Below are 25,370 nucleotides of genomic sequence, written 5' to 3' on the forward strand. Positions count from 1 at the left end.
TTTGGTGGACTTTGGCTGCATTGGGGACCTTCTGGAGGGCAAACTAACTTTTTTACACTATACTCTATTGGGTACGGACACAAATGGGAACTTTTCTGTTTGTGTTCCATTTAATGGATCGATTGAATACAACTGTGCATGTGCAGTAAGACAGAAATACACCTTCATTAAAAAAAGAAATAAAAAACACGGTTCGGTTAAACGCTGATCATAACAGATGTCTAGTGCATTACCTGTGTGCAGAATATCATACCGTTTATGGAGATACTTTACACAGTTTCACAGAGAGGACAATATTTTACTGAAAGTTGTGCAATAATGTTATATGGAAAACTAGTTTTTTTCTCCAGTGTATTCACAATGGAAAATGAAATTTCAGGTGAAATGCAGAGTGATAAAGTAAACTCTCCACTAAATGTCACTAGTTTAAAATGCTGGGTCCCAATGACATACACCCTTGGATTCTAAAATAATTAAGCAATGTGCTTGACCATTGTTTCTTACATACAAGGACTCTATAGTGATGGTGTATGTTCGACTGGATTAGCGCATAGCAAATGTGGTGCCAATATTTAAAAAAGGGATCAAAAAGTGATGGGGTGGTCAAAAAAGTGGCAGATGAGGTTGAACACTGATAAATGTAAGGTTCTGCACACGGCAGGAAATACATTTCACCATTACATACTATGGGAAACCACTGGGGAACACCGACATGGAGAAGGCAGCTGCTGCCAAGGCAAATAGTATCATGGGGGCATAAAAAGAGGTCTAGGGGTGCATGATGAGAATATTGTTCTTCCTCTTTACAAGTCACTGGTCAGACCACACATGGAATATTGTGTATAATTTTGGGCAGCGGACATATCAGAGCTTGAGCGGGTTCAAAGGGGGCAACTAAAGTAATAAATGGAATGAGTGGACTACAATACCCAGAGAGGTCATCAAAATTGGTTTTATTCAATTAAGAAAAAAGACGGCTGAGGAGCGATCTAATAAGTATATAGAGATATTAGGGTATGCCTGTGTCAGTGAAGAGCATAGTTTATTATACATTGGCTCGCACATTTGGAACCTCATGTATTTGGATATGGAGAATTCATTTCTGGTATTATTTTTGTAAAATATTGAGGTTTACCTGCCAGGAAATGGTCATTACAATACGCGATAATGTTCATATTAATCATATTACGCTTGCCTTCTATTGACAGTTTAGAGACATTTAGTATCAATTAATAACATATTTAATAATTAAGATGCAAGTCAAACCTACTTCAGTCGCTGCTAGTAATAAAACACCAGTCAATTACAATAATTTGCACATAAGAACAAACAGGTGATAAAACGTTGCGAATACAAATAATGACTGAGCTGCAAACACGTCCATCCGCATTCGGTTTCAGACAGTCAGTGATAGAGTAATTAGGTATTATTTAAGCTTGGAACATCTTTAGAAAGTCTTTCTTTGTTTTCAAAGGAGGCATCACTTCCCGACTTCACAACCTTTTTCGTATAAAGCCATCTCTCTTGGCCAATGGCACGCTGATTCAGCTGCTCTGTAACCAAGTAGACGGCTCTCGCAACGCGGAGTGTAGTGAATATGGAGGAAGCTCCAAGGGGGGCAACTTTCAATGCATCAAGTTGGGCCAAAGACTTGTTTGCTGTAAAAACTGGTTGAGTGATGGTCTCCGCCTCCCAATCAGTGAGTGCTTTGAGGTCGCCAGCATGGAGGTTTACTGTTTTGGGAACTATAAAAGACCGCACTGCAGTGGAACCTCGTTCACTTCCAGCGCTGACTGCCAGTATTGTGTCAACTGCAAACACTCTCTTGCTTGTATCATCGGAACAGAGAAGAGTGATTAGTACATTCTCAGGATGAGCCCACCAGGATCTGCTTTTTAGGTAGGGCTTTGAGGCATTTCGTGACCCCCACATCTTGTTTATGCCAAAGTCTAAATAACTTTATTAGATGCCAAGGTCCATACTTCATCTTATGTTTCACCCTAATCTCATAGAACATGGGAAGGTAAACTTGTGTTCCCCAGGTTGCAAGTAGCTTCAAGACCTCCGTATCCTCAGGTCCAAGATCATGCTTGCTCATATAGAGCCGCATGCCCCTCATGCCACATGTAAGCTACCTAGTGTAAGTTGACCACATTTAAGAGCTGCTACTTCAGGATCGAGCTTGCCTCACTATTGCTTGAAGATGCTTCCATGCTGCTACGCTGTCAGTGCTCATTTGGCTAGCAATATTCTCATTGATATCAACAAGAGGTTCCAGAAACAGAATTGGCTCAAATTTAGTCTTTCTATCCAGACTCTTAACTTTGGGAAAGAGTCTACCAACTTCACCACAGCAGCCTTTATCTGAAGAGATTGGTCCATCAAGCTTTGCCACAATATGATGGAATGGCAGCTCATTGATGTGAAGCCAGAAGAAAGACCTAAAAAGTTTTCTTTTGAGGAGTTCTTCAGCCCAGTGAAGCGTGCCAGCTTCCCAGCCAGGCACCATTAGTGGTATCACTGCCAATTAGTTTGAGGCTAAGATCTATACCTCTGTCCTTTAACCAGTCGAATAATCCAGTTGTAGACTGTTGGCCGGTTTTGCTGTTCTTGTTTTGGGCTACGGTGTATAGTGAGTAAGGCGTCGACCTTTAGACTCTTCTGTAACGGTCATATGACTTTCCTTGATTGTGCGCTTCCTGAAGGTGGCTGTGGTCTCATCATGTAGAATTAGAGGGGTATCCTACCTGCGATCAACAAAATGTTACTTTTTGTAACATTGGAATTCCCCTCTGCTCTGGAGGACCTCATAGCACGCTCTCTGGCATGAATAACCTTGCTATCACATATGAGGTGTTTCTTATCTGCACCTGATGGCCTGCACACAGGCACAGAAACAATCACCGATAATAGCAAATCTTATGACAAAAACAGTCGGCTTTTAGCAAAAATGCAGAATTTTAAGTAAATTGTGTTTTCTCGGTAGCAAAAATAGCTTCCCACAAATTTTTTTTACACCCAATCAACTCTGAATTTGTCAAAACATAAGAAAAGTGATGCACTAAATCAAAAATAAAGCATGCATGTGCATGATATACCTTAACAGATATATCAGAGATCTCTCTATCATCTATTATATCCGGGACTGAAACAAGGAGGCGCTCTAGTAACTATGTATTATATATTAGGGGTCAGTACAGAGATCTCTCCCATCATCTATTATACCCAGGACTGTAACAAGGGGGCGCTCAAATAACTATGTATAATATATCAGGGGTCAGTACAGAGATCTCTGCCATCATCTATTATACCCAGGACTGTAACAAGGGGGCGCTCTAATAACTATGTATAATATATCACGGGTCAGTACAGAGATCTCTTCCATCATCTATTATACCCAAGACTGTAACAAGGGGGCGCTCTAATAACTATGTATAATATATCACGGGTCAGTACAGAGATCTCTTCCATCATCTATTATACCCAGGACTGTAACAAGGGGGCGCTCTAATAACTATGTATAGATATATCAGGGGTCAGTACAGAGATCTCTCCCATCATCTATTATACCCTGGACTGTAACAAGGGGGTGCTCTAATAACTATGTACAATATATCAGGAGTCAGTACAGAGATCTCTCATCATCTATTATACCCAGGACTGTAACAAGGGGGCGCTCTAATAACTATGTATAGATATATCAGGGGTCAGTACAGAGATCTCTCCCATCATCTATTATACCCTGGACTGTAACAAGGGGGTGCTCTAATAACTATGTACAATATATCAGGAGTCAGTACAGAGATCTCTCATCATCTATTATACCCAGGACTGTAACAAGGGGGCACTCTAATAACTATGTATAATATATCAGGGGTCAGTACAGAGATCTCTCCTATCATCTATTATACCCAGGACTGTAACAAGGGGACGCTCTAATAACTATGTATAATATATCAGGGGTCAGTACAGAGATCTCTCCCATCATCTATTATACCCAGGACTGTAACAAGGGGACGCTCTAATAACTATGTATAATATATCAGGGGTCAGTACAGAGATCTCTTCCATCATCTATTATACCCAGGACTGTAACAAGGGGGCGCTCTAATAACTATGTATAATATATCAGGGGTCAGTACAGAGATCTCTCCCATCATCTATTATACCCAGGACTGTAACAAGGGGGCGCTCTAATAACTATGTATAATATATCAGGGGTCAGTACAGAGATCTCTTCCATCATCTATTATACCCAGGACTGTAACAAGGGGGCGCTCTAATAACTATGTATAATATATCAGGGGTCAGTACAGAGATCTCTCCCATCATCTATTATACCCTGGACTGTAACAAGGGGGTGCTCTAATAACTATGCATAGATATATCAGGGGTTAGTACAGAGATCTCTCCCATCATCTATTATACCCAGGACTGTAACAAGGGGGCGCTCTAATAACTATGTATAATATATCAGGGGTCAGTACAGAGATCTCTCCTATCATCTATTATACCCAGGACTGTAACAAGGGGACGCTCTAATAACTATGTATAATATATCAGGGGTCAGTACAGAGATCTCTCCCATCATCTATTATACCCAGGACTGTAACAAGGGGACGCTCTAATAACTATGTATAATATATCAGGGGTCAGTACAGAGATCTCCTCCATCATCTATTATACCCAGGACTGTAACAAGGGGGCGCTCTAATAACTATGTATAATATATCAGGGGTCAGTACAGAGATCTCTCCCATCATCTATTATACCCAGGACTGTAACAAGGGGGCGCTCTAATAACTATGTATAATATATCAGGGGTCAGTACAGAGATCTCTTCCATCATCTATTATACCCAGGACTGTAACAAGGGGGCGCTCTAATAACTATGTATAATATATCAGGGGTCAGTACAGAGATCTCTCCCATCATCTATTATACCCAGGACTGTAACAAGGGGGCGCTCTAATAACTATGTATAGATATATCAGGGGTCAGTACAGAGATCTCTTCCATCGTCTATTATACCCAGGACTGTAACAAGGGGGCGTTCTAATAACTATGTATAATATATCAGGGGTCAGTACAGAGATCTCTTCCATAATCTATTATACCCAAGACTGTAACAAGGGGGCGCTCTAATAACTATGTATAATATATCAGGAGTCAGTACAGAGATCTCTCCCATCATCTATTATACCCAGGACTGTAACAAGGGGACGCTATAATAACTATGTATAGATACATCAGGGGTCAGTACAGAGATCTCTGCCATCATCTATTATACCCAGGACTGTAACAAGGGGGCGCTCTAATAACTATGTATAGATATATCAGGGGTCAGTACAGAGATCTCTTCCATAATCTATTATACCCAGGACTGTAACAAGGGGGCGCTCTAATAACTATGTATAGATATATCAGGGGTCAGTACAGAGATCTCTTCCATCGTCTATTATACCCAGGACTGTAACAAGGGGGCGTTCTAATAACTATGTATAATATATCAGGGGTCAGTACAGAGATCTCTTCCATAATCTATTATACCCAAGACTGTAACAAGGGGGCGCTCTAATAACTATGTATAATATATCAGGAGTCAGTACAGAGATCTCTCCCATCATCTATTATACCCAGGACTGTAACAAGGGGACGCTATAATAACTATGTATAGATACATCAGGGGTCAGTACAGAGATCTCTGCCATCATCTATTATACCCAGGACTGTAACAAGGGGGCGCTCTAATAACTATGTATAGATATATCAGGGGTCAGTACAGAGATCTCTTCCATAATCTATTATACCCAGGACTGTAACAAGGGGGCAGCTCGTTAGACTCTACGGCACTGAAGCTGTAAAAAACCTTTAAGAGGAGGGAAAAAATGTCCTCAGCAGAGAGGTATTGTGGGTATTTGGAACTCGCTGACCAGTGGGGTGAAAGCTCAAAATTGATTGGCTGTATATTTATTAAAGAGAAGGAAGAAGAAAGACACAAAAGAGAAATGTTATTTATTCTTTTTATATAAATTTATTTTGTTATATACTTTTTCTTGTTTTATAATTTTTTTGGTTTTGGTTATTTTTATATAATTTTTTTCTTCTCTTCTGATTCTCGGTGCTGCGATCACGTTTGTGGGAAGGCGCACAAATGATTTAAATGTGTACAGATTGGTCCATAGTTGTCTGTAATGGGAAGTACAGTGTCAGTCTGCTAGATGTGATCAAGAACACAGTGGCTGACGTTTGTGCGCCGACCTGGTATCACACGGCGTTTGTGCGCCGACCTGGTATCACACGGCGTTTGTGCGCCGGCCTGGTATCACACGGTGTTTGTGCGCCGACCTGGTATCACACGGCGTTTGTGCGCCGACCTGGTGTCACACGGCGTTTGTGCGCCGACCTGGTGTCACACTGTGTTTGTGCGCCGACCTGGTATCACACGGCGTTTGTGCGCCGACCTGGTATCACACGTTGTTTGTGCGCCGACTTGGTATCACTCGGCGTTTGTGCGCCGACTTGGTATCACACGGTGTTTGTGCGCCGACCTGGTATCACACGGCGTTTGTGCACTGACCTGGTATCACACAGCGTTTGTGCGCTAGCCTGGTATCACATGGCGTTTGTGCGCTGACCTGGTATCACATGGTGTTTGTGTACCGGCCTGGTATCACACAGCGTTTGTGCGCCGACCTGGTATCACACGGCGTTTGTGCGCTGACCTGGTATCATACGGTGTTTGTGCGCTGACCTGGTATCACATGGCGTTTGTGCGCCGACCTGGTATCACACGGCGTTTGTGCGCCAATCTGGTGTCACACGGCGTTTGTGCGCCGAACTGGTATCATACGGCGTTTGTGCGCCGACCTGGTATCACACGGCGTTTGTGCGCTGACCTGGCGTCACACGGCATTTGTACGCTGACCTGGTATCACATGGCGCTTGTGCGCTGACCAGGTATCACACGGCGCTTGTGCGCTGACCTGGTATCACGCACTATTTGTGCGCTGATCTGGTGTCACACGGCGTTTCTGCGCTGATCTGGTGTCACATGGCGTTTGTGCGCCGACCTGGTGTCACACGGTGTTTGTGCGCCGACCTGGTGTCACGTGGTGTTTGTGCGCCGACCTGGTATCATGCGGCGTTTGTGCGCTGACCTGGTGTCACACGGCGTTTGTGCGCTGACCGGGTATCACACGGCGCTTGTGCGCTGACCTGGTATCACACGGCGTTTGTGCGCTGACCTGGTATCACACGGCGCTTGTGCGCTGACCTGGTATCACACGGCGCTTGTGCGCTGACCTGGTATCACGCAGCATTTGTGCGCCGACCTGGTGTCACACGGTGTTTGTGCGCCCACCTGGTGTCACGCGGTGTTTGTGCGCCGACCTGGTATCACACGGCGTTTGTGCGCCGACCTGGTATCACGCGGTGTTTGTGCACCGACCTGGTATCACGCGGTGTTTGTGCACTGACCTGGTATCACACGGCGTTTGTGCGCTGACCTGGTATCACGCGGTGTTTGTGCGCTGACCAGGTATCACGCGGTGTTTGTGCGCTGACCTGGTGTCACACGGCGTTTGTGCGCTGACCTGGTGTCACACGGCGTTTGTGCGCCGACCTGGTATCACACGGTGTTTGTGCGCTGACCAGGTATCACACGGTGTTTGTGCGCCGACCTGGTATCACACGGTGTTTGTGCGCTGACCTGGTATCACACGGTGTTTGTGCGCCGACCTGGTATCACACGGTGTTTGTGCGCCGACCTGGTATCACTCGGCGTTTGTGCGCTGACCTGGTATCACACGGCGTTTGTGTGCCGACCTGGTATCACACAGCGCTTGTGCACCGACCTGGTATCACACAGCGTTTGTGCGCTGACCTGGTATCACACGGCGTTTGTGCGCTGACCTGGTGTCACACGGCGTTTGTGCGCTGACCTGGTGTCACACGGCATTTGTGTGCCGACCTGGTGTCACACGGCATTTGTGCGCCGACCTGCTATCACACGGCGTTTGTGCGCTGACCTGGTGTCACACGGCGTTTGTGCGCTGACCTGGTGTCACACGGCATTTGTGTGCCGACCTGGTGTCACACGGCGTTTGTGCGCCGACCTGGTATTACACGGTGTTTGTGCGCCGACCTGGTATCACTCGGCGTTTGTGCGCCGACCTGGTATCACACAGCGTTTGTGCGCTGACCTGGTATCACACGGCGTTTGTGCGCCGACCTGGTATCACACGGCGTTTGTGCGCTGACCTGGTGTCACACGGCATTTGTGTGCCGACCTGGTGTCACACGGCGTTTGTGCGCCGACCTGGTATTACACGGTGTTTGTGCGCCGACCTGGTATCACTCGGCGTTTGTGCGCCGACCTGGTATCACACAGCGTTTGTGCGCTGACCTGGTATCACACGGCGTTTGTGCGCTGACCTGGTATCACACGGCGTTTGTGCGCTGACCTGGTGTCACACGGCGTTTGTGCGCTGACCTGGTGTCACACGGCATTTGTGTGCCGACCTGGTGTCACACGGCGTTTGTGCGCTGACCAGGTATCACACGGCGTTTGTGCGCTGACCTGGTATCACACGGCGTTTGTGCGCTGACCTGGTATCACACGACGTTTGTGCGCCGACCTGGTATCACACGGCATTTGTGTGCCGACCTGTTGTCACACGGCGTTTGTGCGCTGACCTGGTGTCACACGGCGTTTGTGCGCTGACCTGGTGTCACACGGCATTTGTGTGCCGACCTGGTGTCACACGGCGTTTGTGCGCTGACCTGGTATCACACGGCGTTTGTGCGCTGACCTGGTGTCACACGGCGTTTGTGCGCTGACCTGGTATCACTCGGCGTTTGTGCGCCGACCTGGTATCACACAGCGTTTGTGCGCTGACCTGGTATCACACGGCGTTTGTGCGCCGACCTGGTATCACACGGCGTTTGTGCGCTGACCTGGTGTCACACGGCATTTGTGTGCCGACCTGGTGTCACACGGCGTTTGTGCGCCGACCTGGTATTACACGGTGTTTGTGCGCCGACCTGGTATCACTCGGCGTTTGTGCGCCGACCTGGTATCACACAGCGTTTGTGCGCTGACCTGGTATCACACGGCGTTTGTGCGCTGACCTGGTATCACACGGCGTTTGTGCGCTGACCTGGTGTCACACGGCGTTTGTGCGCTGACCTGGTGTCACACGGCATTTGTGTGCCGACCTGGTGTCACACGGCGTTTGTGCGCTGACCAGGTATCACACGGCGTTTGTGCGCTGACCTGGTATCACACGGCGTTTGTGCGCTGACCTGGTATCACACGACGTTTGTGCGCCGACCTGGTATCACACGGCATTTGTGTGCCGACCTGTTGTCACACGGCGTTTGTGCGCTGACCTGGTGTCACACGGCGTTTGTGCGCTGACCTGGTGTCACACGGCATTTGTGTGCCGACCTGGTGTCACACGGCGTTTGTGCGCTGACCTGGTATCACACGGCGTTTGTGCGCTGACCTGGTGTCACACGGCGTTTGTGCGCTGACCTGGTATCACACGGCGTTTGTGCGCTGACCTGGTGTCACACGGCATTTGTGCGCCGACCTGGTGTCACACGGCGTTTGTGCGCTGACCTGGTATCACACGGCGTTTGTGCGCTGACCTGGTGTCACACGGCATTTGTGTGCCGACCTGGTGTCACACGGCGTTTGTGCGCTGACCTGGTATCACACGGCGTTTGTGCGCTGACCTGGTGTCACACAGAACTAGCAGTTATAATCCTATGGATTTTTTTTGTAATTAAAGAAGAATAAAAGAATCATAGAATGGTAGAGTTGGAGGGGACCTGCAGGGTCATCAGGTCCTCAGAGTGAAAGACAGCAATCCTGAGCAGGTGAAAACCCCCCAGATTGTCCCAGTGTATGTGTGTGTGTGTATATATATATATATATATATATATATATTGTAGACGTGCACTATAGAGAATGGCCTGTAGGGGGCAACAGACAGGCATTCTGGTGCCGGAGGAAAAGGAAAAACACCCACAGGTATGGGATGGAAGATATATGTCACAGAGGTTGTTAGCTTCTGTGATATAGATCGGTCCAATATTACCCCAGGCCCGATCGTCCACCTGAACCAGCAAGCTATGTCCAGAGTCAGGTGGAGGTGTGTGTGTCTGAGAGAACCAGACTTGTGTTGTGACCAGACTTCTGGTTAACCTGACTTCTGTTGTAAGCAGAGAGAGAAGCTGTGACTAAACAGGGAGCTATGTTGTCCCGGCAGGACACTTGGGGAACTCCGGCCCTAGGACTGGGGGTCTAGAGATGCTACAACCTAAAGACAAGCTGCGCTTCTGGACACTACAGGTCTGTGAAAGTAAACAGACTTATTGCTGTTTAGCTGGGTTGTGGACTTCATCGCTCCTCCTGGGGACTGCGGAGGGTTAAATTCATGGACTTTGCAAACTTTATCACTTTTCTGGACACCCAGTCATTTCTGTTATACTAACCTAAAGTTGAATAAACTGAACACGAAGTAAAAGTTACCGCTGGTGTCCTCATTAACCCCGTGTTGTGGCAATATAATAGCGGATATACCTGGCGACACTAACGTTAATTTCCTACAGGAGTTTACCAGTTGTTTGAATGGAAAATTTTATGAAGATGTGGTTACCCCAAAGCCGGAGGTTGCAGCCCCTACCAAGCCTTAAAGGCTCCATAACTGCAGTCAGAGACCACTTCCTTATGTGCTTTACAGCCTTTTAGTATATACACACAAAGGTCAGTTATATTCTCCTCAGTATCTACACATATAGAGGTAGATGCTCCTCAGTATATACACATAGCGGTGAGGTAGATTCTCCTCAGTATATACACATAGATGGGAGGTAGATTCTCCTCAGTATATACACAGAGAGGTGAGGTAGATTCTCCTCAGTGTGTACACAGAGGTGAGGTAGATCCTCCTCAGTATATACACATAGAGGTGAGGTAGATTCTCCTCAGTATATACACATAGAGGGGAGGTAGATTCTCCTCAGCATATACACATAGAGGTGAGGTAGATTCTCCTCAGTATATACACATAGAGGAGAGGTAGATTCTCCTCAGTATATACACACAGAGGTGAGGTAGATTCTCCTCAGTATATACACATAGAGGAGAGGTAGATTCTCCTCAGTATATACACATAGAGGTGAGGTACATTCTCCTCAGTATATACACATAGAGGGGAGGTAGATGCTCCTCAGTATATACACATAGAGGGGAGGTAGATTCTCCTCAGTATATACACATAGAGGTGAGGTAGATTCTCCTCAGTATATACACACAGAGGTGAGGTAGATTCTCCTCAGTATATACACATAGAGGTGAGGTGGATTCTCCTCAGTGTATACACATAGAGGTGAGGTAGATTCTCCTCAGTATATACACATAGAGGGGAGGTAGATTCTCCTTAGTATATACACATAGAGGTGAGGTAGATTCTCCTCAGTATATACACATAGAGGGGAGGTAGATTCTCCTCAGTATATACACATAGAGGGGAGGTAGATTCTCCTCAGTATATACACATAGGTGAGGTAGATTCTCCACAGTATATACATATAGAGGGGAGGTAGATTCTCCTCAGTATATACACATAGAGTGGAGGTAGATTCTCCTCAGTATACACACATAGAGGTGAGGTAGATTCTCTTCAGTATACACACATAGAGGTGAGGTAGATTCTCCTCAGTATATACACATAGAGGTGAGGTAGATTCTCCTCAGTATATACACACAGAGGTGAGGTAGATTCTCCTCAGTATATACACACAGAGGGGAGGTAGATTCTCCTCAGTATATACACACATAGGTGAGGTAGATTCTCCTTAGTATATACACATAGAGGTGAGGTAGATTCTCCTCAGTATACACACATAGAGGTGAGGTAGATTTTTCTCAGTATATACACACAGAGGGGATGTAGTTTCTCCTCAGTATATACACACAGAGGGGAGGTAGATTCTCCTCAGTATATACACATAGAGGTGAGGTAGATTCTCCTCAGTATATACACAGAGAGGGGAGGTAGATTCTCCTCAGTATATACACATAGAGGTGAGGTAGATTTTCCTCAGTATATACACATAGAGGGGAGGTAGATTCCCCTCAGTATATACACACAAAGGTCAGTTATATTCTCCTCAGTATCTACACATATAGAGGTAGATGCTCCTCAGTATATACACATAGCGGTGAGGTAGATTCTCCTCAGTATATACACATAGATGGGAGGTAGATTCTCCTCAGTGTGTACACAGAGGTGAGGTAGATTCTCCTCAGTGTGTACACAGAGGTGAGGTAGATTCTCCTCAGTATATACACATAGAGGAGAGGTAGATTCTCCTCAGTATATACACACAGAGGTGAGGTAGATTCTCCTCAGTATATACACATAGAGGAGAGGTAGATTCTCCTCAGTATATACACATAGAGGTGAGGTAGATTCTCCTCAGTATATACACATAGAGGGGAGGTAGATGCTCCTCAGTATATACACATAGCGGTGAGGTAGATTCTCCTCAGTATATACACATAGATGGGAGGTAGATTCTCCTTAGTATATACACATAGAGGTGAGGTAGATTCTCCTCAGTATATACACATAGAGGGGAGGTAGATTCTCCTCAGTGTATACACATAGAGGGGAGGTAGATTCTCCTCAGTATATACACATAGAGGGGAGGTAGATGCTCCTCAGTATATACACATAGGTGAGGTAGATTCTCCACAGTATATACATATAGAGGGGAGGTAGATTCTCCTCAGTATATACACATAGAGTGGAGGTAGATTCTCCTCAGTATACACACATAGAGGTGAGGTAGATTCTCCTCAGTATATACACATAGAGGTGAGGTAGATTCTCTTCAGTATATACACATAGAGGTGAGGTAGATTCTCCTCAGTATACACACATAGAGGTGAGGTAGATTCTCCTCAGTATATACACATAGAGGTGAGGTAGATTCTCCTCAGTATATACACATAGAGGTGAGGTAGATTCTCCTCAGTATATACACACAGAGGTGAGGTAGATTCTCCTCAGTATATACACACAGAGGGGAGGTAGATTCTCCTCAGTATATACACACATAGGTGAGGTAGATTCTCCTTAGTATATACACATAGAGGTGAGGTAGATTCTCCTCAGTATACACACATAGAGGTGAGGTAGATTTTTCTCAGTATATACACACAGAGGGGATGTAGTTTCTCCTCAGTATATACACACAGAGGGGAGGTAGATTCTCCTCAGTATATACACATAGAGGTGAGGTAGATTCTCCTCAGTATATACACAGAGAGGTGAGGTAGATTCTCCTCAGTATATACACATAGAGGTGAGGTAGATTCTCCTCAGTATATACACAAAGAGGTGAGGTAGATTCTCCTCAGTATATACACATAAAGAGGTGAGGTAGATTCTCCTCAGTATATACACATATAGAGGTGAGGTAGATTCTCCTCAGTATATACACATATAGAGGTGAGGTAAATTCTCCTCAGTATATACACATAGAGGTGAGGTAGATTCTCCTCGGTATATACACACATAGAGGGGAGGTAGATTCTCCTCAGTATATACACATAGAGGGGAGGTAGATTCTCCTCAGTATATACACACAGAGGGGAGGTAGATTCTCCTCAGTATATACACATATAGAGGTAGATTCTCCTCAGTATATACACATATAGAGGTAGATACTCCTCAGTATATACACACATAGAGGGGAGGTAGATTTTCCTCACTATATACACATAGAGGGTAGGTAGATTCTCCTCAGTATATACACATAGAGGGTAGGTAGATTCTCCTCAGTATATACACATAGAGGTGAGGTAGATTCTCCTCAGTATATACACAGAGGTGAGGTAGATTTTCCTCAGAATATACACATAGAGGGGAGGTAGATTCTCCTCAGTCTATACACTTAGAGGTGAGGTAGATTCTCCTCAGTATATACACACATAGAGGGGAGGTAGATTCTCCTCAGTATATACACATAGAGGTGGAGGTAGATTCCCCTCAGTATATACACATAGAGGTGAGGTAGATTCTCCTCAGTATATACACATAGAGTGGAGGTAGATTCCCCTCAGTATATATACATAAAGGGGAGGTAGATTCTGCTCAGTATATACACATAGAGGGGAGGTAGATTCCCCTCAGTATATATACATAAAGGGGAGGTAGATTCTGCTCAGTATATACACATAGAGTGGAGGTAGATTCCCCTCAGTATATACACATAGAGGTGAGGTAGATTCTCCTCAGTATATACACATAGAGTGGAGGTAGATTCCCCTCAGTATATACACATAGAGGTGAGGTAGATTCTCCTCAGTATATACACATAGAGTGGAGGTAGATTCTCTTCAGTATATACACACAGAGGGGAGGTAGATTCTCCTCAGTATATACACATAGAGGTGAGGTAGATTCTCCTCTGTATATACACACACAGGTAAGGTAGATTCTCCTCAGTATATACACACAGAGGTGAGGTAGATTCTCCTCAGTATATACACATAGAGGTGAGGTAGATTCCCCTCAGTATATACACAGAGGGGGAGGTAGATTCTCTTCAGTATATACACATAGAGGTGAGGTAGATTCTCCTCAGTATATACACAGAGGGGAGGTAGATTCTCTTTTACATACAAATTATTTCCCTCAGCTTTATGGTTTCTGAGAAAAGTACTATGTCACGTATTGTGGATTTGTGCACAGTTTTTTACCCATAGAAATGAATACTGATGTTGTGACCCCCTTCTTTTCCTATTTAGGACCTAAAGAATGGTTGTGCCAAATTTCAATTTATACGACTTTAGGAATTTAGAGAATAAGATTAGGTACATAACATAGGGGTGCACTTACTTTTGTTCTTTTAATTGAATAATTAAGTTGCAACTCCTTTACTTTTCCTACTTACGACATAAAGAACGATCATGCAAAATTTCAAGCACGTGAGCCGACACGGACGAACACACGCCCTCCGACACGTGACCTTGCGCATCACTACAAGCTTCTGTGAAGGCTTGTCCCGTGACTTGAGTTGCCACGTAACACACACCCATTATGGACACGTAATATTACATGTCACTAAAAGCTCTGACTCGTGACTCGACTCATACTCTTCCCTCATTAAAGTCTCTGATAGTATTAAGCGCTGCGGAATATGTTGGCGCTATACAAATAAAGATTATTATTATTATTATTAGTATCATAATTACCAAGAAATGTATGCATCCATCCTGGTCACATGACTTAGGTATCATGTGATCATGCATCTATTCTAGACCTCCATACGAGCCGTTCCAATGCACGCCCTGGTATACAAACAGGTAGGGGCAAACTGCTGAGATTGATTTCAATCACACAACGTACATGGTATGTCAATATGTTCACTTTGATGAACAGTAAGGCTTGAAGAAGGTGTCTTTTGCACACAGAAATGCATTGCCATCTCCTTGCCCCAGTATGTATGTGTAATCCTTTTATTACCCTTTTGTTTATATTGTATTTGGCTTTTTAGCCTGTATTTTTGATTTATTAAATTTTGTGGATACCTGCACCATCGTTGGGGACACCACTATTCTATACCGTCTACCAGGATTAAGGTTTTTTTTTTTTGTTTAAAGATCCCCCTGTAAAGTAAGTCACCATTTCCTATTTCATAATCTGTTTCCTGGAATGCTGGAGTCCTTTTATCTACACTTTCTATTACTTTTGCACTTAGAATTGAATAATCAAGTTGCAACCCCGTTATTTTTCTTATTTGCGACCTAAAGAACGACCGTGCCAAATTTCAAGTTTGTGTGGTACAGATTTTCGTTATTAGTTATGTTATGTAGGGGGTCACTTACTTTTGCGCTTAGAATTGAATAATCAAGTTGCGACCCCTTTATTTTTCCTATTAATGACCAAAAGAATGGTTGTGCTAATTTTCACGTTTGTATGACACCGGGAAGTTAGAGAATTAGTGGCGAGTCAGTCAGTGAGGGCTTTCGTCTTCATATATATAGATTAATGTAAATTATGTATCCATGCATAACACAAGTACATGTGTATTCAGTATATTGGGTTCTACTTATTTGAATAGTATTGAATTACGTTGCAAAAATGGGATAATTGTGTAGTTTTTAGCGCTGCGGAATAAGTTGGCGCTATACAAATGAAGATTATTATTATATTATTATTATTAGTTGACAAGTCTGTTAAGTACATTACCAACAGCATCAAGTTAATAATGGGGATTTATCACATTTTCAATGTGAATAGATTTTTGGTGTCAGAGACCTACCCAGTCAACTTATTAGAGGCAGAGATGCTTACAGCGATTCAAGCAACAATTTAATATACACCAAAATGGTGTTAGGGTTACTAGTCCCTTAATGAACCAGCAGTTAAGCACCATTTTTTCAGTTCTTCAGGTTGTAGATTGAATTGTTAGGACAATTCTCTCCCCTATTTGCAGCAATTCTTTGTGCAGGTATCAGAGGTGTTGTGGGCCCCCTTACTGTCATGGTCACTCATGCAGTTCTGAAGATATTACATAGAGCACAAACTAAACATCTTTCAGTTGCAAAACTGACTATGTATGAGGCCTCCCCGCTAGCACCCTCACATCACAATCAAGAGGTATATTATTCTAAATCCAGCTTCATTACGTCTGCTTTATTTGGAAAGGGAGGGAGGTAGGAATAGTAGGGGCAGGCCATGATATTGAATCTCTTCTGGGAAATCTGCTCAAGAAGCAGAACTGATGGCACTCGCTGAAGCATGTAAGCTGGCTGCAGGTAAGGCTGTTAATGTCTACACCGATTCAAGGTACGCACACGATTTTGCACCTTTGTGGCACTGTATAAATTTCATTGTGTCCTCGGATAAGTCAATCCTAATGCAGAGGCAGTGTTTTTGTTGCACAAGGCTTTAGCTCTTCCCGCACAGATGTTTAGTTTGTGCTCTATGAAATATTTTCATGACTGCATGAGGGACCATGACAGTAAGGGGCCCCACAACACTTCTGGTACCTATGCAAATAGAGGGGAGAATCGTCATAGCAATTCAGGCCCAGCTCATGTTGATTTCAATGACAGCTGTAGCTGCAATTAGAAGCGCCGACCACTACACAAAGGTGGACGTGAAGACTTCTGTTGCTTCAACTCTGACCTCTGTGTATTTGTGGCACTGAACGGATGTGCCTGCTCAGCTGATCAGTCAGGGTTCTGAGAGACAGACCCCAACTGATCAACTATTGATGACCCATCCTGAGGATAGGTCATCAGTAACATTCTCCCTGGAAAACCCCTTTAAAGTTTAACAATTTAAAAAAATGGAGGGACAGAAGTCAATAAGCAGGAGATGGGAAGAATTTTAAACTTTTTTTTAGAACTTAATCAGACTATTAGGGGGTAGTGTGTTCAGCCTAAAGGTCCAATACATTTCTTTCTTTTGTAATTTCATAAACTCACCATATGGAGTTTGTTTCACAGGGTAAAGGCACATATGGGATGAGTCTTTATTGTGGCAGATTGCGAAATGGCATGAAACACAAGAATAGAGAAAACCATTTGTGATATTTGACCGATGCTTGTTTATTCGAACCCCTAAGGCCTTAATCGTACGGCCGATGTATATTAAACCACAAGGGCATTCCAATCAATATATACCAAATTACCCAGTAGGTAGATATGGTGGGTATTAAGACTGCATATGAATAGTGAGTTCTCAATCTTCTAGGGTTTTCCGAATTGAAGTTTGGTGACCTGTTTCTTTTGTTGTGCTTTTTGAATTACTGATGCTACCAACATCTCTGGATATCCTTTGTTCTTGCACCTTCTTTTTAAAATCTCAGATTGCTCTAAAAAATCTGAGTTCTTGGTACAGTATCTTTGAATTCTACTTAGTCAGAACCATGCCTAATTGTAAGGTTTTTTGGTGTGGCCCCTGTAACAGGCCTGCACTTTCTCCAGGCCCAGCATGAGGAGCTTACCTCCCACACGAGTGCCTAATATCAAAAGTCCACTGTCACTCATAAATATGTATTTCCCTTGATTCCAGATCGGCTGCATAGTTTTCTTTCAGGTTACTGGGTTTTCCTCAGAGGACATATCAGAGTTTACAACCGAGATTTGATGGTCCATACCAGATCCAGCTGACGACTACCACTTCAGCCAAATTGGAAGGAAAAGACAATTGGGTACATGCCTGCTTTGCTATACAAAAGAGTCTCTGCTCCTGAACCAGAAAAAGACTTTTGTCGTCATTGCTATGCACTACCATGCACACACACAGACTCAATAATGAAAGATGACTGGGACAATAAGGTTGTTTGACATCATGAAGTACTTGGTGCAGCATCTAAGGATTCTGAACAATTGTTGAATATATACTCATGCCCCTATAGCACCCTCCTCTTCGCTCTTTGTGGCTATACCCCTCACTGTGGAGGAGATCAGGTCATGGTCTAATAGAAGTCTTGGTACCCCTGTGTTGTTATAAAAACACCAGAGCAAAGCTGCCCCAATAATTGTTGGAGCATGGCTTGGTGACCCCTGGTGGGTTCTCATTGCTCATGGACTGGGGATCGTCATGCCATCTTATTTGTCCCAAAAAACCTCAAACCCTCCTGGCATGGTGTGCGTGTGTGCAGGTTACAAATAATGGGACAACTCTGCTTTCGAATCACACCCCCTGTCAAAATTGCAATGGGTAACCTAATAAACATGTACAATGTGTGGGGGTTAAGCACACATTGGGGGAATCAATTAAATTACAAAAAAAGGTGGGTCTGGAAGTTGGACAATACAACACAGTAGAGAATTGGGCCAGAGCAATGGATGTCTTGCTGTTTGGATGATAGCTGGTGTTCTAGAACACACAGCAGTAGCCATGCCACCTAGTATATACATAGTCTGTGGTCATGAAGTATACAAATGGTTCCCTTTAATCATACAGGCCTTTGTACCCTTGCTAGGCTTACACCTGCCACCTTTGTGTTACCGCATGAGGTCTTTCATACACGAGTATCCCTAAACACACTCTTCAAGAAAGCTGCGGATAATTGACCGCGGCCAAATGGTAAGTCTCACATAGTGTCTATGGGAAGCCTAACAGGATTTTTAGTTCATTGTTAATTTATTTACCCATTCATACTACAAATGTGGGATTAAGCCCCATTTACACGCAAAGATGATCACTCGAAAGATAGGATGATTGACAGTTTCAGCAATCATTTTGCATAAGCTGCTAATGGGTACTAATGCCCATTAGCAGCTTATTAGCTTCATTTTCATGTAAATGAGCCTCCCTGAGCTATATACAGAGAACAGCAGGTGATCTGTTATCTGCATACAGCCCCTTTGTTCTGCTGCAGGACTGCAGCTGAATACAATATTATCTCTCATGGAGATTCACTGCCTGTGGTCCCTGCTAACAGTTGTCCGGCCGAACGATGGATTTTAAACTCAACTAAAAATCATCATTCGGATGAAAAGCAAACGATTGTAGCATTTACATGCAAGGATTATCGCTCAAAAGACATTGTTCGAGCGAATTTTGAGCAATTATAGTTGCGTGTAAATGGGGTTTACGTTAGTGTGCAAATAGTAGCCGAAATGAGAGACAAATGGCTGAAGGAACATGAGGAGAAACAGGGATTCTGGTGGAGTGACACCTTTTCTATGTTCAATTTCACAAATTGGTTTAAATCTATAGGAGGTTGGCTTATGGGCATTATACAAGGTATTCATCAAATATTACGGTTCTGTGGTGGAGCACACATTATAGGAAGACTTATTATGTGCTGCATGCTTTATAATGCAAGGCTGGAGCAGGAGGAACATGGAAGCTCACAAAGGTTGTTTGTTCAAGCCTGAAGAAGAGCCCTGTGTAGGTTGGGAAGCTCGCATTAACTTCATGTAGTATTGGTAGCCTCTAAAAGGTATCGTATCGACAAGATGACTTGGATTCTCTTGCTGGGAACAATCACATTATACATTGTTGTTGCACACCCCTCCATACATCCCACTTGCTTGTCTCCCCCACCCTCTTCACTGCAGGCTACTACTTCTTCTCATCTGACCTCCTAGAACTACAAGAACTGCAATTTTCACTTTTAGTTTATAATTTCCTGGGGACTACAAAATGCTGCCCCCCTGCAACCCTATAACAGACTTGATTAAGGGGGTAATCCTGCCATGGTAAGTACACACCAGATTCTGAGCAGACGTTCAGCACTGATTATCACCTCTGACTTTGGCAGTACTGTTACAGGTATGAAACGGGAAAGAACATGTTATTACAATGAAAAAAACAAAGAAGACCGTTATACAACCGTTTTCTGATTCAAATGACGCCAGCCGACTGTCCTGCGTGCTCTAGGCCACAATGACTGTGTTTTTAGCCACTTTTGGACAGTTTATCAGATCGTTCAGAAAAAGGGCATGGCCCAAAATGCACCAAAAGTTGCACCAAAAGTTGCACCAAATTGCCACAAATTTTGCAAAAATGTTGGCACCATTTTTGGTGTAAACCAAGGCAACTAATAGGTGATCTAAACTTAGACTATATTACAAAAGGGGAACAAAATCGGAGAGCGCTTGAAAGAAATGAATGAGGTGGAACAACCTCCCTTTGGACATTGTTGGTAAGTAAGCAGATCGTCGTGCCATCACACTACTTGGACCGGGAAGGAACTTTGATAGGACTTTTTCAGTCATCACTTTTGAATTGAAAGAGAGGGTTAAGGTGTCACATAGTCCCAATACAGATGGCAGTGGCTGCATGTCACACCATCTGGGTACACCTAGACGCATGCGTGGGACTGAACACACTGATGAAACATCACAACATGGGAGATACAATCTATCTGCTCAGCTTACCTTCTTTTGAAGTACACAGTGGAAAATGAATATGAACATTCCCTGAAGACAGTTGAAAACGGTGAACAAGTATGCCATGATGACTGTACTCTCATTTATATACATGAGTCCAAAGGCCCAGGTGAGGCCCAGCAGGCAGAGGAGAGCTATGGCACCTATGACCCAGGATCTGGGGAGGAACGGAGAGAATGGTAACATATGTTACATCTGATACTATCAGCAGATACAGGGTCCTTAATGCGGACTAAACACAAAGGAATACAAGATGTAGGAAGGAGAATGCCTTGTCAACCATCCTTAATAACCGCGATATAGCACGGGTTCTGGAGCAGTTGTTACTCTACTCATTTCACTGTAAAGGTTAAGACATTGTATATAGAGGTCATTACAAATAGAAGGAGCCAGTTCCACCTCAGTTCCTGGGGTTTCCCTACATTTTCTTACTTCATCAAGTGCTGCGCTCAAGAACCAATCACAGCCAGCGTTTCCTGGAGGCGGGGAATTTGGACCCCTGACCACAAAGCGCTGAAAGAAAACTACAAGCAAGTGCTGAGGACCTGCAGAAAAGATGTGGTGGAGTGAACAGGGGGGGGGGGGGGGGGGTTCTTTGCAGCTATGGCTTATTTTCAGGGTAGGGCTTATATCTCACTCAGAGAGGCTTGTGTTACTATATAGAGGCCAGTGGTACTAAATAAAGCAGCAGTATTACTATATAAGGGCACCAGCATTAGTATATAAGATGCTCAGTGTTACCATATAGGTGCCAATGCAACTACATAAGGAGCCAGAATTACCATCTAACGGGGCATTCATGGAGGATATTATTATTATATTAGAAGGGGCTCAATGGGGTATTAAATACTATATGTGGGGGGACTTCAGGAGGCATTATTAATAAATATATATCAATATTATTACTGACATTCATGAGGCATTATTATTCTATAACGGGACATTCAAGGGGAAATATAGTTATAAAAGGTGGCTCTCTAGGGGGGCCATATTATTACTATGTAAGGGGGCACTATGAGTTTATAAGGAAGCACTCACAGGAGGATTCTTACCTTTAAAAACACACCAAAAAGGCATTATTACTTTGTATGGGGAACTCAAGGGGACAATATTATAGAGTGGCTCTTACTACTTTATGAGGAGGCACTCAATTGGTTAATTATTTTAGAAAAAACACAAAGAGGGCATTATTAATGTCTAAGGGCCAAAAGATCGCTGTATTTCTAGGAAGTACACGGGGGCATTACTGTGTCTATTAATACTATGTGGGGCACGAAAGGGGCATTACTACTGGATGGGAATACAAAGGGAAACCAATACTGAGTATTTAACATCCCATTGTGTGGGGTGCACAAGAGCACTATGACTGTGTGGGGTACAAGAGGTGACACATTTACCGTGTGGTGCACTAATATGGGGCACTGTCTGAAACTATTATTTTCAGGGGTACAGTCTATGGCACTATTTTTGGGGGTAATTAAAGTTAGGACACTATTTATTTGGGGGCACTGCATCCCACATCAGGTACAATTTAGGTAGATTGCTAAAGGTGTTTGGGGAACTGAAAGAGTGAGGAACCCAAGATATCTGTGTTACCAACGATGCCGAAACCAGTCATGGCTGGAAGATATCATCATAGTGTCGTGTGATAGACAAGACGGAATGGACCTCACCTGTGAGCTCAGATTATATGGAGAGCCCATATCCACCACTGGATGGTCACCATATGGCAGTAATAGTAGTCTCTCTATAGTGGCATTATTCTATAGCAGTATGACCATACTAGCCAGTCATTATGGTGCTGCGGCATTGTTTGGGTCTTGTGTGGTGGGAACATTGGTGTTTGTATAGGGTTTTCTTCAGTAATCGTATCTAGAAAGTCTTTAATTACTCTGTATTGCTTCCGGCATACCGTCAGCACCGTTACATGATTACTATATACATACAGCATTTATTCTTTGCCCCTGATCTTTTAAGACCCCAGTAATGCCTTCCCTCAGCTGATTGGTGAATGTATGGAATCTAATCAGTCATAACGAAATTACCATAAAAATACACAAAAAAACTGCACTGACATATTGATTAAGCTTCCACTCACCTGATATTGTCGAGGCAGCCGCTGTCTGGCTTCATTATGGCCGTATGATGAAACATTTTAAATAGGGCAATTCCAAGAAAAATTACATTAAGCTAGAAAGTAAAGAGAAATTCACAAAGTTAATAAATAATCTTCAAAGACAGAATATCAAGAAGATTCTGCTAACGAGGAGGTCCTACAACCGTCTACGGACGACGTCACACGCTGGCGGTATTTCAGCACGGATTGCTCACTATTGGCCTCCATAGATTTCATTTTCTGCTTGGCAAATATTAATCCATATTTACCCCATAAAAAAGGCTGCTAATATGAAGGGAAATGCGTATAAAGCGGGTCTTCAAAAACGGTAGTGTAAAATACAGCTATTTGATTGGTACAACCTAAGATACCGTTCCCGTCACACTTTGCTCCATATTACAGTCCGCTAAACACGGCCCAAATACAGAGCTAAAATATGGCTGCCTGTAAGCGGGTCAGAAGGGAGCTTGGGTACGACGCGTTGCCATGGGCCGCTATAGCGTTTTACAGCAGTAGGACGGCTGCGGTGATCCTCAAGTCCGGCCAGTTGGTAACAAACAGCACTAATAGGATAGGTGACGCCGAAGACCAAGGAGCTCCTCAAGTGTCTGCCCTCCTCAGGAGCCCCCATTACTTTATGCTTTTCATGTATTAGAGCAGGTCGAACATCTCACAATGGCCTTTAAGTGTGTAATGTTATATGAGAAACTGAGCTTCACATTTTCACATAACTACATTTGTGGCAACTGTTTGAAGCAGTCTCGCTGACCATTGTCTTAGTGTGCCACAACCAGCCAACCCCACCTGTCGCTGGGTGCCGCCATCTTGCACGCCATGCTCAGATCTCCTCAGCACTACCTGGACTATTTGGATGAGTAATGGCTTGGGGACCCCACAGAGAACACAGTATCCCATTTGGAGGGTTCCAGAGTGAAAACCTCTAATTATTCCCCTACCATTTAGCACAAAGTCAAGTTGATGTGTGGCTAGGTGGATCAACATCCGCCTGCTAGACGGCTTGCTTAGGTTATGGATCCCGCTGGTGCTGAAAACACCATGCTTGCTTCAGCTGCACATCCCAGGACCAAGTTTCACAGATTCTGAAGACTAGCAGCCTGCTTGAATTTCTTGGAAAACACAGTCTGCAGCGGCTCCTATTCAATCTGCCACCCAAGTTAGTATACAAGTGTTTACACAACTAGTGAATGGGAGCCAAGCAGCAATACTAGACACAAGGGTGGCGCTGGGTTTGGAAGAAAGCAGCCATGTTTTTCTAGCCCTTTAATTGTCTCCTTGCTAGCTGCTCAGACTGTGTCCCGGCCCCCTGCTCTTGTCACTGAACCACAGACTCCATTACCATCACACTTTGATCCCAAGTCCTGCCGAGGATTTTTGAATCAATGCCAGATACATTTTAACCCAAATCTACAGTTTCCCACTGATTAGAGTAAAACTGTGCTTATCTGCTTGTTGCCTGGCCAAGCACTAGCCTGAGCTACACCATTATGGGAACGCAAGGGTTCCACGACCTCTGACCTTCCGAACCTTTTGACTACATTTCATAGTGTATTTGAGGAATCTGATTGAGTCTCTTCAGCTGCACATGCACGCTTTTGCCTGAACCAAGAGTCAAACACAGTCGGCCATTACACTATCCAATTTTGCACACTGGCGATAAAGCTGGAGTAGAATGATGAGGCATTCCAGGCAGCATTCTGCAAGGGGCTCTCTGGAACAATTAAAGATGGCTGGTGGAGATACTTGCCTTCATCCCTTGAGGACCTCATTTCTATAGCCATCAGAATAGATATACATTTAAGAGAATATTACCCATGATAATGGGTGGATCCCATTTTCTCCAGGCTACTTCAGCCTCCTTCTGCTCCATCCCCTAAAGAACCAATGGAGGTAGAAAGAGACAAGCTTTCATCCAAGTAACATTTGAAAAGGCGGACACCTAAAGACTTGCCTAGTCAAACCAGAGAAACTCTGGCATCTAGGCCAGTAGGAGAGGCTGCCTTAGTTGACAGCCCTCTCCAAAATTCCTGCATCTCTGACCTGTGCTGGCATGCACTTGTATACGGAGGAATATCTGGATTTTCATCTGCCACAATCTGGTGGTCAAGCACAGTATACCCATGTTAACCCTGAAGTATCCTGTCAATTCTGTGGATGGGAGCTCCTGTCTGATGTCATCAGGTTTGTCAGCATCCCTCTAGATCTTCGTAAATTGGGATTTTGCACAGAGAGAAGATTTGCCTCCTGGTTCCACCCAGATCCATAAACAAAGTGTTGTTGGGAGGACCTTGGCTT

General features: G+C 44.1%; 1 protein-coding gene across 1 annotated transcript in view; it reads right to left on the reverse strand.

Annotated features, from left to right (window-relative positions):
* ADGRL3 (adhesion G protein-coupled receptor L3) overlaps positions 1–25,370 on the reverse strand; it is a 604,084-nt gene that overhangs the window by 151,472 nt on the left and 427,242 nt on the right. Inside the window, exons 20-21 of the mRNA XM_066574505.1 lie at positions 23,040–23,131; positions 20,930–21,098 (exon numbers count right to left, since the gene is read on the reverse strand). Coding sequence (XP_066430602.1) covers positions 20,930–21,098; positions 23,040–23,131 — 261 coding nt within the window. The remainder of the gene's footprint in view (positions 1–20,929; positions 21,099–23,039; positions 23,132–25,370) is intronic.

The sequence above is a fragment of the Eleutherodactylus coqui genome, chromosome 7 (genome assembly GCF_035609145.1).
Source record: "Eleutherodactylus coqui strain aEleCoq1 chromosome 7, aEleCoq1.hap1, whole genome shotgun sequence".
Taxonomy (NCBI): Eukaryota; Metazoa; Chordata; class Amphibia; order Anura; family Eleutherodactylidae; genus Eleutherodactylus; species Eleutherodactylus coqui.